General features: G+C 46.9%; 1 protein-coding gene across 6 annotated transcripts in view; it reads left to right on the top strand.

The window, feature by feature from the left end:
• LOC142243730 (uncharacterized) overlaps positions 1–15,428 on the top strand; it is a 1,240,762-nt gene that overhangs the window by 1,129,316 nt on the left and 96,018 nt on the right. For all 6 annotated transcript variants that reach the window (XM_075315928.1, XM_075315929.1, XM_075315931.1 and 3 more), the window contains 2 exons: positions 6,018–6,144; positions 9,489–9,602. In XM_075315928.1, the coding sequence (XP_075172043.1) occupies positions 6,018–6,144; positions 9,489–9,602 (241 nt within the window). The remainder of the gene's footprint in view (positions 1–6,017; positions 6,145–9,488; positions 9,603–15,428) is intronic.

Raw genomic sequence — 15,428 nt, 5'->3', positions numbered from 1 at the left:
ACTCAGGGGTTTAGCGGTCACCAGTGAGTCCTGCACGGGTGGCCGCTAATCATGACGCGACACAGACAGAGCCGCGGTATGACAATGAAGTCGGGTGAAGTTCATCCGAGTTCATTCTCATCGCGCGACTCTCTCTGCTGTCAGCTAATATGTATCAACGTCATTGTGCATCACACACGGATCATTTCACATGGACAACACACGGATATGTCATTTACGTATCTCACGCACACACGGACATTCAACACGCACACACGGCTAGCATACGCAGGTCACATGGATGCCACACGTATCATAAAAACGGACATAAAAACGGAACACGGACCCGAAAATCGGAACGTAACACTCGTGCGTGCTTTTCACGGATGTGTGAAGGGGGCCTTATATGAACAGTAAAATGATTAAAATTGATGGTGTCGACCCTTTAAAGAACAAATCAGGGTAAAATCACAGGGAGCGATGTGGGAAAACAAATGTCCACACAGGAAAAGGATAATCCGGGGAAATGCAGAGGGATAATGTAACCGCCATTAAGTATCATGATTAGAGTCATTGGATGTCATTTATCTCCACTTCTGTCCCACATAAAAGATTACTTAAGCAAGCATTGTTGACCTTAGGGAGATCAACATATCCACTGCGGAGACACCATCACGTGTTTCTCAACGCAGTGATTCTAGAGCAATGCCCCCTGGGAAGTATGCAAATAAGAAAGCCACGGAGACACCATCACGTGTTTCTCAATGCTGCCAGGAAACTAGCCAGGTCTTTCACCGGGAAGGAGCAACCACGGGAAGGGCAGTCTCCAGTCAAGGAGACCACCTATGCCAAACATGGTATCCATCCACAGACAGCTGTTTCGGGGTATTTGCCCCTCATCAGTGTGGAGTAGGAATCTGGCTAGTTGGGGCAATGCCGAGTAAAAGACTACTTAAGCAAGCATTGTTGACCTTAGGGAGATCAACATAAAAGATTGATTATAAAATGAGAACGCTTTGGGAGAATGTGTGTAGATGAGTAGGTAGCGGCTTAGTGATAGAAAACAAAGAGCCTTAGGGAGATAAACAGCGGCAGAAATAAGTGAATAGCGCCCCCCAGCACTACCGGGGGTAGCTGAGACCCTGGAGATCATGGTTCAGGCCGGTTTTTCCGGTCCCCGCTCACGTGATCACCGGTATACACCATATACCAATGATCACGTTACAGTAAATGACAGCGCCGGTAAAAAATTATTTATCTCCCATCTGGCATGAACAAACATGTCATATGAGAGATAAATCTCCTCCCCGTTGTCGCTAAAGTGCCCCCCAACCCCCTCCCAAAAATCCAAGATGGCGGCACGCCGCCCACATTCACTCTCTTCCTCTGATTGTTGCATGTGCCATGACACGACACATGGGACAGAAAACTCCTCCCTGGGTCCGGCTAGGCCACCCCCTATAACTCCACCGGTGTTCCACAGTACCTGTGCAGCGTTGATCCCCCGTGATCCCTCCTCTTTCACAAAAGATGCTGCCAGATGCGCAGAGAGCGGCTGTCAGATCGGTGAGAGCTGTGCTGGCTGCACGCACACTACTGCTGTGGATCCGGGGAGAGTGTGTGCAGTGTCATTGCACCCACACTCCTCACATGGAGGGTCTCGACTCCTAGAAGGTCCACAGTCGTCGTAGGACCCCCTTATTGATTTGCTGCGGACCAGGTTTTTTATTCCTTACAATAAATTGGTGGAAGAGGGAATGTTTTGGGGAGTGTTTTTCAAATAATTTTTTTTTGTTGTCTATTTTTTTTTGTTCGTACTGACAGTTGCGATGTCGGGTATCTGATAGACGCGTGACATCACTAACTGCTGGGCTTGATGTCAGGTGACATTACACATCTGGTATCAACCCCATGTATTACCCCGTTTGCCACCGCACCAGGGCACGGGATGAGCTTGGGTGAAGCGCCAGGATTGGTGCATCTAATGGATGCACCACTTCTGGTGCGGCTGCGGCCTGCTATTTTTAGGCTGGGAAGGGCCAATAACTATGGACCTTCCCACCCTGAGAATACCAGACCACAGCTCTCCAATTAACCTTAGCTGGTGATCCAATTTGAGGGGGACCCTACTTTTGTTTTGTTCTTTTTGTAATTATTATTATTTATAAATAATTATAAAAAAGAGCCTGGGGTGACCTCCAAATTGGATCATCAACCAAGGTGAAGCTGCCAGCTGTGGTCTGCAGGCTGCAGCCGTCTGCTTTACCCTAGGTGGCTATCAAAAATGGGCGGACCCCACGGCATTTTTTTTTTATTATTTATTTTTTGGCTAAATACAAGGCTAGGCACCCTTTAGTGCCACATGAAAGTCACTAAAGAGTGCCAGCTTAGAATATGCAGGGGGGTGGGACATTATATATGTGTTTCACATCTGTCTATCTATGTATCCATCCTTCCTAGCTTTTTTGGCTACGTGCATTAGATTAGGGTTTTAGCGTTTTGGACGCTGCGTTTCTCCTGCCACTGTGCTTATTTTCTTCACAGCATAAGCTGACATCTGGCGCTGCAGAATGTCAATTTATGCTGCAAAGAGGAGAGTTCTCTGCGGAGAGTATGAGCTAAAGTCAGCAGCAGCCTCACCTGGATTGAAGTCATGGGCAGCTGCGTTCTCCCGTGGACAACACTCACATCTCCGCAGACTCAGTGTCGCCAGATCGGGGGCACATAGCCTAAAAGTGAGAAATTTGCTGCTAGAGCAACATTTTTGTGATGCCCCTGGGGGTTCAAAATGCTCACAATACCCCTGAATAAAATCCTTGAGGGGTCTACTTTCCAAATTCAGGTCACTTGTGGGGGTTTCTGCTGTATAGTTACCTTTAGAGGCCCTGCAGATATGACAAGGTGTCCGCAAGCTAGTTCAGCTTTTCCAAAATTTAAATATTGCTCCTTCCATTCCAAGCCCTCCCATTTGTCCAAACAGAGGTTTCTGACTACATGTGGGGTATCACCGCGATCATAAGAATGTGGGTAACAAACTGTAAGGTCCATTTTTTGGTGTTACCTCTTGAAAAAGTGAGAAATTTGGTGCTAAAACAATATTTGTTTGAAAAAAATTAAAATTTTCAATATGACGGCCTAATGTTATAAAATTCTGTAAAGTATCTGTGGGTTCAAAATGCTCACTATATCTCTAGATAAAATCTATAAGGGGTCTAATTTCCAAAATGGGCTCACTTGTGGGGGTTTCTGCTGTTTAGGTACCTTAGGGACCCTGTTAATGGAACATGGTGCCCGCAATCTGTTTCAGCCAAATTTGCTTTCCAAAATTCAAATATTGCTCCTTCTGTTCCGACTCCTCCTATTTGTCCAAACAGAGCTTTCTGACCAATATGTGGGGTATCAGCGCGCTCATAAGAAACTGGGGAACACATATTGGGGTCCATTTTGTTGGTTACTTCTTCTAAAATGAATAAATTGTCGCTAAAACAACATTTTTAGGTAAAATATATATATATATTTTTTTCCAATCTACATTGCATTGGTTCCTGTGAGGCACCTGAAGGGTTAATGATCTTCTTGAATGTGGTTTTGAGCAGTGTGGGGGGTGCAAATTTTAGAATGGGGGTCACTTTTGGGTATTTTCTGTCACCTCGGCCTCTCAAAGTCACTTCACATGTGATGTGATCATTAAAAAAAATTGTTTTGTAAATTATGTTGAAAAAATGAGAAATTGCTGATGAACTTTGACCCCTTCTAACTTCCTAACCCCAAAAAAATGTGTTTAAAAAATTGCGCTGATGTAAAGTAACAAGTTGGAAATGTTATTTAGTCACTATTCTGTGTGACAGAACTCTGGTGTAAGGGCAGAAAAATTAAAAGTTTGAAAATTGCAAAATTTTCATCAATTTTCCGATTATTTTTTTTTCCACGAATAAGCGCAAAATATATTGTCCTAAATTTATAACTATCCTGAACTACAATATGTCACAAAAAAACAATCTCAGAATCACAGGGATCCACTGAAGCTCCAGAGATATAATCTGTGAAAGTGATAGTGAATTGCAGAAAATGGCCTGGGCATTAGGGACAAAACTGGCTTCATCCTTAAGGGGTTAATGGTGGATCCTCAGATTGGTCCAGGGTTACTAGTGGGGTGCCACAGGGGTCTGTACTGGGCCCTCTACTATTTAATATATTTATTACTGATCTGGTGGATGGCTTACAGAGTAACAAAACTATGAAACAAAACTATGTAAGGTAGTTAACACAAAGGAGGACAGTTTGCAACTACAGATGGCTTTGAGTAAATTGGAGAATTGGACTGAAAAATGGCAGCTGAGGTGTAACACAGATAAGTGTAAGGTTCTGCACATGGGAAGGAGAAACAGATGCTACGATTACTTACTAAATGGGAAACTGCTGGGGAAATCAGACATGGAAAAAGACTGAGGCATCTTAGTCAATAAGAAGCTAAATTGGAGTGCCCAGTGTCAGGCAGCAGCCACCAAAGCAAATAGGGTGATGGGATGCATTAGAAGAGGTCTGGGGGCACGAGATGAAAACATCATCCTCCCTCTGTACAAATCACTCGTCAGACCACACTTGGAATATTGTGTGCAAGTGTGGGCGCCGGTGCTCAAGAAAGACATTACTGAATTTGAAAGGGTTCAGAGGCGGGCTACTAAAATAATAAGTGGAGCGGGTGCACTACAATGCCCAGCAAGGTTATCAAAATTAGGTCTATTTACTCTAGAAAAGAGAAGACTTAGGGGAGACCTAATAAATATGTACAAATATATCAGAGGGCCATATAGAGATCTCTCCCATGATCTGTTTGTACCAAGGACTATGACAAGAACAAGGGGGCATTCTCTTCTGCACCAGCATAGAAGAGGGTTCTTCACGGTAAGAGCAGTGAGGCTCTGGAACTCTCTTCCTGAGGAAGTGGTGATGGACAACTCACTGAATGAATGTAAGAGAGGAATGGAGGCTTTTCTTGATAACAACAGTATAGAAGGTTATGAATAACATAATATTACAGGTAGATAGGTGACACAGTTTAGGAGTCGGGAAATATTTTTTTTCCCTATGAAGAAAATTGTCTCCTACTCTGTGGGTTTTAGCCTTCCCCTGGTTCAACCCTGGAGGACAGCGGCACTAAAAATAGGCTGAACTACAGCAGATGCACATAAGGTTTTCCTTCAGCCTTACAAACCATGTTACTATGTTACACGTTGGTGATATTTGGTGGTTTTTTATGGTCCCTGTTGGTGATATTTTGTGTCTTTTTATGGCCCCTGTTGGTGATATTTTGTGTCTTTTTATGGTCCCTGTTGGTGATATTTTGTGTCTTTTTATGGTCCCTGTTGGTGATATTTTGTGTCTTTTTATGGCCCAGGTTGGTGATATTTTGTGTCTTTTTATGGTCCCTGTTGGTGATATTTGGTGGTTTTTTATGGTCCCTGTTGGTGATATTTGGTGGTTTTTTATGGTCCCTGTTGGTGATATTTTGTGTCTTTTTATGGCCCCTGTTGGTGATATTTTGTGTCTTTTTATGGTCCCTGTTGGTGATATTTTGTGTCTTTTTATGGTCCCTGTTGGTGATATTTTGTGTCTTTTTATGGCCCAGGTTGGTGATATTTTGTGTCTTTTTATGGTCCCTGTTGGTGATATTTGGTAGTTTTTTATGGTCCCTGTTGGTGATATTTTGTGTCTTTTTATGGCCCCTGTTGCTCATATTTTGTGGCTTTTTATGGTCCCTGTTGGTGATATTTGGTGGTTTTTTATGGTCCCTGTTGGTGATATTTTGTGGCTTTTTATGGTCCCTATTGGTGATATTTTGTTTTTTTTTTTTTTCTTGTCCCGGTTGGTGGTAGTGTTGGCTTTTTATGGTCTTGGTTGGGCGCTCGATGATCCTGATTTGTTTTTTTCCTTGTCCCTTGTGAATTTTGTTGAAGATTGGCCCAATGTTGTGGATGAGGACTGCTGTCCCTCCTGGATCGTGTGTGTAAAAGTTGTTTCCTTTTGCTATTTTTCAGGAACCTCTGATATTTGATGATGTTGCCATATATTTCACCCTGGAGGAGTGGCGCAGCTTAGAAGAATGGCAGAAGGAGCTTTATAAGGAGGTGATGTTGGAAAATTACCACGCACTACAGTCACTGGGTAAGAAAATCTCATATCCCTGTGGGAACAGCTGACATATTGTGCTGCACTCATACATCAGATCACTCAGAAATCACAGCTGCAGTTTTCATAGCCCACAACCTTTTCTGTAATCACAGTCACCACCGCAGTATTCCTAGCTCACTCCCTTCCCTGTAGTCATGGCCCCAGTCTTCCTAGCTCACTCCCTTCCCTGTAGTCATGGCCCCAGTCTTCCTAACTCACTCCCTTCCCTGTAGTCATGGCCCCAGTCTTCCTAGCTCACTCCCTTCCCTGTAGTCATGGCCCCAGTCTTCCTAGCTCACTCCCTTCCCTGTAGTCATGGCCCCAGTCTTCCTAACTCACTCCCTTCCCTGTAGTCATGGCCCCAGTCTTCCTAGCTCACTCCCTTCCCTGTAGTCATGGCCCCAGTCTTCCTAACTCACTCCCTTCCCTGTAGTCATGGCCCCAGTCTTCCTAGCTCACGCCCTTCTCTGTAGTCATGGCCCCAGTCTTCCTAGCTCACTCCCTTCTCTGTAGTCATGGCCCCAGTCTTCCTAGCTCACTCCCTTCCCTGTAGTCATGGCCCCAGTCTTCCTAACTCACTCCCTTCCCTGTAGTCATGGCCCCAGTCTTCCTAGCTCACTCCCTTCCCTGTAGTCATGGCCCCAGTCTTCCTAACTCACTCCCTTCCCTGTAGTCATGGCCCCAGTCTTCCTACCTCACTCCCTTCCCTGTAGTCATGGCCCCAGTCTTCCTAACTCACTCCCTTCCCTGTAATCATGGCCCCAGTCTTCCTAACTCACTCCCTTCCCTGTAGTCATGGCCCCAGTCTTCCTAACTCACTCCCTTCCCTGTAGTCATGGCCCCAGTCTTCCTAGCTCACTCCCTTCCCAGTAGTCATGGCCCCAGTCTTCCTAGCTCACTCCCTTCCCTGTAGTCATGTCCCCAGTCTTCCTAGCTCACTCCCTTCCCTGTAGTCATGGCCCCAGTCTTCCTAGCTCACTCCCTTCCCTGTAGTCATGGCCCCAGTCTTCCTAGCTCACTCCCTTCCCAGTAGTCATGGCCCCAGTCTTCCTAGCTCACTCCCTTCCCAGTAGTCATGGCCCCAGTCTTCCTAGCTCACTCCCTTCCCTGTAGTCATGGCCCCAGTCTTCCTAGCTCACTCCCTTCCCAGTAGTCATGGCCCCAGTCTTCCTAGCTCACTCCCTTCCCTGTAGTCATGGCCCCAGTCTTCCTAGCTCACTCCCTTCCCTGTAATCATGTTCCCAGTCTTCCTAGCTCACTCCCTTCCCAGTAGTCATGGCCCCAGTCTTCCTAGCTCACTCCCTTCCCAGTAGTCATGGCCCCAGTCTTCCTAGCTCACTCCCTTCCCTGTAGTCATGGCCCCAGTCTTCCTAGCTCACTCCCTTCCCTGTAGTCATGGCCCCAGTCTTCCTAAATCACTCCCTTCCCTGTAGTCATGGCCCCAGTCTTCCTAGCTCACTCCCTTCCCTGTAGTCATGGCCCCAGTCTTCCTAGCTCCCCAGTCTTCCTAGCTCACTCCCTTCCCAGTAGTCATGGCCCCAGTCTTCCTAGCTCACTCCCTTCCCTGTAGTCATGGCCCCAGTCTTCCTAGCTCACTCCCTTCCCTGTAGTCATGGCCCCAGTCTTCCTAAATCACTCCCTTCCCAGTAGTCATGGCCCCAGTCTTCCTAGCTCACTCCCTTCCCAGTAGTCATGGCCCCAGTCTTCCTAGCTCACTCCCTTCCCTGTAGTCATGGCCCCAGTCTTCCTAGCTCACTCCCTTCCCTGTAGTCATGGCCCCAGTCTTCCTAAATCACTCCCTTCCCTGTAGTCATGGCCCCAGTCTTCCTAAATCACTCCCTTCCCAGTAGTCATGGCCCCAGTCTTCCTAGCTCACTCCCTTCCCAGTAGTCATGGCCCCAGTCTTCCTAGCTCACTCCCTTCCCTGTAGTCATGGCCCCAGTCTTCCTAGCTCACTCCCTTCCCTGTAGTCATGGTCCCAGTCTTCCTAGCTCCCCAGTCTTCCTAGCTCACTCCCTTCCCAGTATTCATGGCCCCAGTCTTCCTAGCTCCCCAGTCTTCCTAGCTCACTCCCTTCCCAGTATTCATGGCCCCAGTCTTCCTAGCTCACTCCCTTCCCTGTAGTCATGGCCCCAGTCTTCCTAGCTCACTCCCTTCCCTGTAGTCATGGCCCCAGTCTTCCTAGCTCACTCCCTTCCCTGTAGTCATGGCCCCAGTCTTCCTAGCTCACTCCTTTCTTTGTAATCATGGCCCCAGTCTTCCTAGCTCACTCCCTTCCCTGTAGTCATGGCCCCAGTCTTCCTAGCTCACTCCCTTCCCTGTAGTCATGGCCCCAGTCTTCCTAGCTCACTCCCTTCCCTGTAGTCATGGCCCCAGTCTTCCTAGCTCACTCCCTTCCCTGTAGTCATGGCCCCAGTCTTCGTAGCTCACTCCCTTCCCTGTAGTCATGGCCCCAGTCTTCCTAGCTCACTCCCTTCCCTGTAGTCATGGCCCCAGTCTTCCTAGCTCACTCCCTTCCCTGTAGTCATGGCCCCAGTCTTCCTAGCTCACTCCCTTCCCTGTAGTCATGACCCCAGTCTTCCTAGCTCACTCCCTTCTCTGTAGTCATGGCCCCAGTCTTCCTAGCTCACGCCCTTCCCTGTAGTCATGGCCCCAGTCTTCCTAGCTCACTCCCTTCTCTGTAGTCATGGCCCCAGTCTTCCTAGCTCACTCCCTTCCCTGTAGTCATGGCCCCAGTCTTCCTAGCTCAAGCCCTTCCCTGTAGTCATGGCCCCAGTCTTCCTAGCTCACTCCCTTCCCTGTAGTCATAGTGTAGGAACACTTTTCTGAAATTGTCCTGCAGTTTTTAGATGCAGTTTTTCACAGATCCGTGACCTCCGATTATCTTTGCTTCAGAGAGACTCTGCCTCTCTCACATGCTTTTTTTCTATACAGTCATGTGACTTTGTAGAACATTACTAATAATCAAAAACCTCTCATGGTCCACTCTTTAGTTAACCCTGTTCCTGTTTGGGATGTGTCACCGCCATCAATTTCTAAATAAGGTAATTTTATCAGATGATTTGGAAAAATGTCCACCGTTCAGCTTCCGATCTGTTCTATGTCCTGTGTGATAAAATATGACAATAAGAGGTTTCTAGATCATCGCATTCTGGTTTCCTCAACATTTTACACAATGGTCCAACATTTTCGTAATTAGTTTTGTAAATCTAAAGTGTCTCTCAGCTCCAGGAGGAGGAACCAGACTGACACTTGCAGACCTGGTCACCAAGTTGTGGCACCAGGACTCGCCAGCTCTGACATTTATATGTGGTGTCTCCTTTTTTTTCTTGGGGTAGGGATTCCCGTCGTGAAGTCAGAACTCCTGTTATTGATCGAAGGTGGAGAGGAGCCGTGTGTTCAAGGGCATCCAAGATGGGAAGAACTGGGCTGTGAACCAAAAACAGTGACAGGTTCGTGTTCACGTGATGCCTCTATATTGTGTTCTGCGAGAGCGGGGTATAAAAAAATCCATTTGGAACCAACCAATCTGTGATCTGGACCATGTGATGGCAGGGCGAACATGTGACATTGGGGAATGGACATGTGATGTGGAGCGTATGATGGGAGGACAGATGTGTGAAGTGCAATGTGTGATGGGTGGACTGATGTGTGATTTTGGGAATGGATGTGTGATGTAGAGTGTGTGATAAGGGATGGACATGTTAAGTGAAGGGTGTGCTGGGGGATGGACGTGTGACATTGGGGAATGCACATGTGATGTGGAGCGTATGATGGGAGGACAGATGTGTGAAGTGTGATGGGTGGACGGACATGTGTGACATTGGGAACGGATGTGTGACGTGGAGTGTGTGATAAGGGATGGACATGTGAAGGGAAGGGTGTGCTGGTAATGGACACGTGAAGTGAAGGGTGTGCTGGGGGGATGGACGTGTGACATTGGGGAATGGACATGTGATGTGGAGCGTATGATGGGAGGACAGATGTGTGAAGTGTGATGGGTGGATGGACATGTGTGACATTGGGAAACGATGTGTGACGTGGAGTGTGTGACATACGGAAACGGACATGTGATGTGGAGTGTGTGATGGTAATGGACACATGAAGTGAAGGGTGTGCTGGGGGGATGGACGTGTGACATTAGGGAATGGACATGTGATGTGGAGCGTATGATGGGAGGACAGATGTGTGAAGTGTGATGGGTGGACGGACATGTGTGACATTGGGAATGGATGTGTGACGTGGAGTGTGTGACATACGGAAACGGACGTGTGATGTGGAGTGTGTGATGGTAATGGACACGTGAAGTGAAGTGTGTGATGGCAGGACAGACGTGTGACTTGAAGTGTATGTTAGCAGACTGATGTGAGAAGTAGGGTGTGTGATGGAGGATGGACGTGTGATGTGGAGTTTGGGACATTGGAGAACAGCCGTATGACGGACATGTGACTTGGCGTGGGTGGGGGGGTGGACTGGTGACATGGCTTGTATTGTTATGCGCAGGAAGGTGTGCGCGTGGTAAATAATGAATAATAAGGTCTGACTTAAAACTACTACACCTGATCCTCCTGGTTCTTGTACAGACTAGAGGTCCCAGCTGTGTGGTCTCTAAAGGCCCCTGCGCAGACTGAACCAACCCAAACTGGATGACTCTGATGACCACTCAGACCTTCCTTTACTAAGCGGCCATCGAGGGTTCCATGTACTTAATAAAGAATCGCGGGAAGGTGCAGAGTAAAATAAGCTAAACCAAAAGCAATAATCTGCCCGGAGGCACACGAGACAAGCAGGCAGTAGTTCCAAGCAGGGTCCCTATATAAGGCCTCTCATAGTTCTGAAATGGATTCCAGTATATTAAATAACAACCTATAAGGGATTCAGGAATCATACACTATAATATTGAAACATTACATTTTTATTTATATAAAGTGCTCGTGCAAAAAATACATAAAAATTTCATCATACATAGGATAACATTTTTGGAATATGGGGAGGGATGTCAAGCCACACTTGTAAGGAGTGGCACAATACTACAGTAGCTGCATCTGCCCGTATGGTAACGGCCAGTATTAATTATAAATGGACATATATGTACATCATATGTTCACGGGGCGGACCAGAAGGGATGTGGTTTACATAGATATAGTGCTAGATGACATAATTCTGAAGTTATACAGATATAAAGATATAGGCATATCATCAACCACTATGTAGATTGGCTGAGGGGCACCATGATTCACATAGTATAAGGAATTGGAATAGTGAACATGTGCCTATAGCGCTGCCCCCACCTATCTATTAGCCCTACAAGTCAGTCATATTACCTGTTGCCATTAGTAAAAGATATGTGTCCTCAGCAGCACCGCAAATTGCACCCACTCCAACCTCGACGCGCGTTTCACCGCACTGCCGGTTTCATCAGGAGGGTCCACTTCAAAAATATCACCAGCAAGAAATGGAAGCCCGGTGTCACACGGCGTCTCGCTCAAATCTCGCGGAGTGTCAGGACTACTTCTGGCTCACACAGCAGAGTTGGACACTCCACGCGATGCTGCTCTTGAGCTACACAGACAGACTCGAGTGTCGACCAGCTGTGCTCTTGTGCTTACAGGAGGTAATTTCTGCTAGCCTGTGGATTGCTGCAGGAGACCTATCACAGTCGCCTCCACTCTTTTTAAGATGGTGGAGCCTGGTCTCCCATGCCGATGATGGCTTATGCAATCCCGGTTCTTGCACTTTGGTATTCTGTTGCTGCTGAAGGTCTGTGAGCTGTTTGGTGAGTTGTCTGATTATTTCCTCCCTTCCTTTAGTTTCCTCCTGATCACGTATTGTGAGTACCTGTGTGAGTGATTGCTGTGAGTTTGAGTTTTGGCTTTTCCTCCGTCTGTTTATTTGTGTGGGATTAATCACTCCTGTCTCGGCCATCTCCTGGGTGGAGGGAGGGGGGCTACTAGCACAGGGTCGTTTAGGATCTAGGGCACAAAAAGCAGCCCAAACATCCACAGCTTCAGACATATCTTTGGGATCAGGGTCAGCCAGGGTTTTCCTACCCTGAGGGCCAGTTTTGGAGCCCCAGTCTCCGATTATCCCATCACACCCTGTGACATTATCATCAGCCCTATTTAAAATTCTGCATGGACCCTGTAACCTCACTTTTGAGGCAGTTGCAGGCACTGTCTCTCCAGGTGGCAGAGTTAAAGGGGTCGGTCCAGCCACAGGTTCAGTCTGCTACTCTGGCGCAGCCCATGTTGGTTGCCGGATCGCCAGAACCCAAGCTTCCGCTTCCAGAGAGGTTTTTAGGGGCTCACACCCGCTTTGTCACCTTCAGGGTGGCATGTAAATTGTACTTTCGCCTGCATTCTCATTTCCCAGGGAGTGAGGTACAGCGGGTGGGTAGTGTGATCTCACTTATTAGTGGAGACCCACAAGCTTAGGTTTTTTCCTGGCCTCCTGGGTCTCCTGTGTTTGTGTCAGTGGACGGGTCCTCGCTCAGCCTTATCTACGATGATCCAGAGAGTGTGTCCCTAGGATCTGTACACAGCACCAGGGGAATCGGCCAGCAGAAGATTACTACTCTCAATTCCGGCCCTGGACTATGGACACACTGTGGAACGACCCTGCACTCAAAAATCAGTTTCTTCAGGGCACGTCCAAGGGTAAGGGAGGTGATGGTCATGGATGAGACCCCTCCCTACCTTGAGGCAACTATGTCCTTGGTAATCCATAGTGATCACTGGTTCTGTCAGAGGTGTCATAATACCAAGACTCTGGGGGTGGAAGTACCTGCATTACCATCTGAGGCCTCACCTAATCCCATGCAGCTTGGTGGGACGTCTCATGTGAGGAGATTGTAGGAGTCTAAAAGGGGAGGTGTATGCTTTTACTACAGTACTAAGGGATACTAGATGCCCTTGAGAGATTGGCAATCACAAAACTGTTAGATCCAGGGGGGTTGGGGGACTTCAACCTGGGTCTATGTATTTTCATGGTTACCTGCCAAGGTTAAAATAAGGGGCTGGGACATCCCTATTAAAGTTCAGGGGCAAACATAATCGATGAACAGTTTGATCACTCTTCCGGGATTAGGGTGAACGAGTTATCTAGTCTGGTCCGGATCTTTGCTATTGACTTGTCACCTCTCTCCCAAGGGGTCTTTATGGAGTGTGCATAGGGGTACTATAATGCAGCCACTACTTATGGGTTGTACAAACAGAAGAGTAGTCAGGAAAGCTGGGGTCTGGTAACAGGACACGTATGGATTCAAGGAGTACACAGAGGCAAAGTCAGGTCACAATCCAGGGGTCAGAATTCCAGGAAGGCACGTAATAGATTCAGGGAGTAAATGAGACGTGGTCAGGTAACGGTCCGAGGTCTAAAGCCAGGAGGTCACGACAGGAAGAGGCAGCGGGCAGAAAGAAGTCAAAACAACAGTCCGGGGTCAAGAAACAATAGATCAGAACACAGGCCAACAGCACAGCAACTGAACCAGAATGTGCGACTGGTAAGGTTCTGGGAGAGCATGCTCAGTAAAGAAGCAGATCTATTACCAGCAAGATGAAATACCTGAACAATCAGCACCTCTCCAGAAGAATCATGGAAGCCTGCGCTGTCAATCAACCTGCCAGCCAGAAACCCAGGAAAACACAGCAGATCATCTCCCAGTGTGCAAGATGCTCTGCACAGAGGAATCATGACAGGTACTCCATTCAGAGTGCATTACTTGCTATGTGCTCAAAGACCTTCCAGCACAAATTGTGTTGGGTTTACCTTGGTTTATGTTACACAACCCTGTTGTTGACTGGAAGACCCAGGACATAATTAATTCTAGCTCTTACTATAATCAGCACTATCTAGTGACCTGTATCTCGGCAATAACCACTAATTTTCTAGATCCTTCCTCACAGTTTGGTGATGTGTTCTCTGAGAAGAGTTGTCAGGAGCGGCCTCCGCACAGACCTTATGACTGCACCGTAAGGCTGAAGCCAGGGGCCAAGTTTCCTAAGTGCAGACTGTACAATCTGAGTGTCCGGTCCTAAGAGACAAGCTCTGAAGGAATACATAAAGCAGAGTTTGGCTAATGGTCACATTAGGCCATCTTCGTCCCCTGTGGCTGCGAGTTTTTTCTTTGTCAAAAAGAAGGATCTTGGTCCGTGTCTGGATTTTCTCAAGCGTAACCAAATTACGGTTTGCAACTCCTATTCGATGCCTCTCATTCCAGATCTATTTACCAGATTGCTGGTGCCAAATGGTTCCCCAAACTCAACCTCAGGGGCCTATAATCTTATTCGGGTCCAACAGGGCGATGAGTGGAAGACGGCGTTCAATACACCAGGGGGTCACTTTGAGAATCTGGTGACGCCTTTTGGTCTGACCAACGCACCTGCGGTTTTCCAGCTCTTTGTGGATGATGTATTTCCTCATTTGTTGGGAAAATGTGTTATTTACATAGATGGTAATTCATTTAGTTGCAGAATTTTGTCTTTCAGTTGAAACATGTTAAATAGGTTTTACAGATACTCAGGGAGAACAAATTGTACGCTAAATTATAGAAATGTATATTCGCCCTTCAGGAACCTCTGTTTCTGGGTTACATAATTTCAGCTTCTTATTTTAGGATGGATCCCTCTAAGTTACAGGCTATTATGAAATGTGACAAAAAAAAACAAGAAAGCCAGCTAAACTCAAAATGGCATGTATTATAAGATGTGCACTGCACTAAAAATTCCAAACTGTACTAATATAAATTTGAGATTTTTGGCAAAGAGACAGACCTAGAAAGAGACAGATGGGGAAAGAAACAGAGAGATAGAGACAGACAAAAAAAAGAGACAGATAGAGACAGGCAGACGGGAAAGAGACAGACGGGGAAAGAGACAGACGGGGAAAGAGACAGACGGGGAAAGAGACAGACGGGGAAAGAGACAGACGGGGAAAGAGACAGACGGGGAAAGAGACAGACGGGGAAAGAGACAGACTGGGAAAGAGACAGACGGGGATAGAGACAGACATGGACAAGAGACAGACGGGGAAAGAGACAGACGGAGCACATTACTTGGCCAATTTACCGTATTTTTCGCTTTATAAGACACACCTGATTATAAAACACACCCCCAAATTTGGTGAAGGAATAGAGAATTTTTAATAAATGGGGTCCGTCTTATAATGCCAGTGTCCGTCTAACAAATAATATAGGGTATATGTCCCTCATAGCCTCCTCATCCTAAAATTAGCCCCCTTAATCTGGATATGGCCACCTTATATTGAACACGTCCCCCAGT

Source organism: Anomaloglossus baeobatrachus, chromosome 6 (assembly GCF_048569485.1).
Source record: "Anomaloglossus baeobatrachus isolate aAnoBae1 chromosome 6, aAnoBae1.hap1, whole genome shotgun sequence".
NCBI lineage: Eukaryota > Metazoa > Chordata > Amphibia > Anura > Aromobatidae > Anomaloglossus > Anomaloglossus baeobatrachus.
This window is presented reverse-complemented; position numbering and strand designations above follow the sequence as displayed.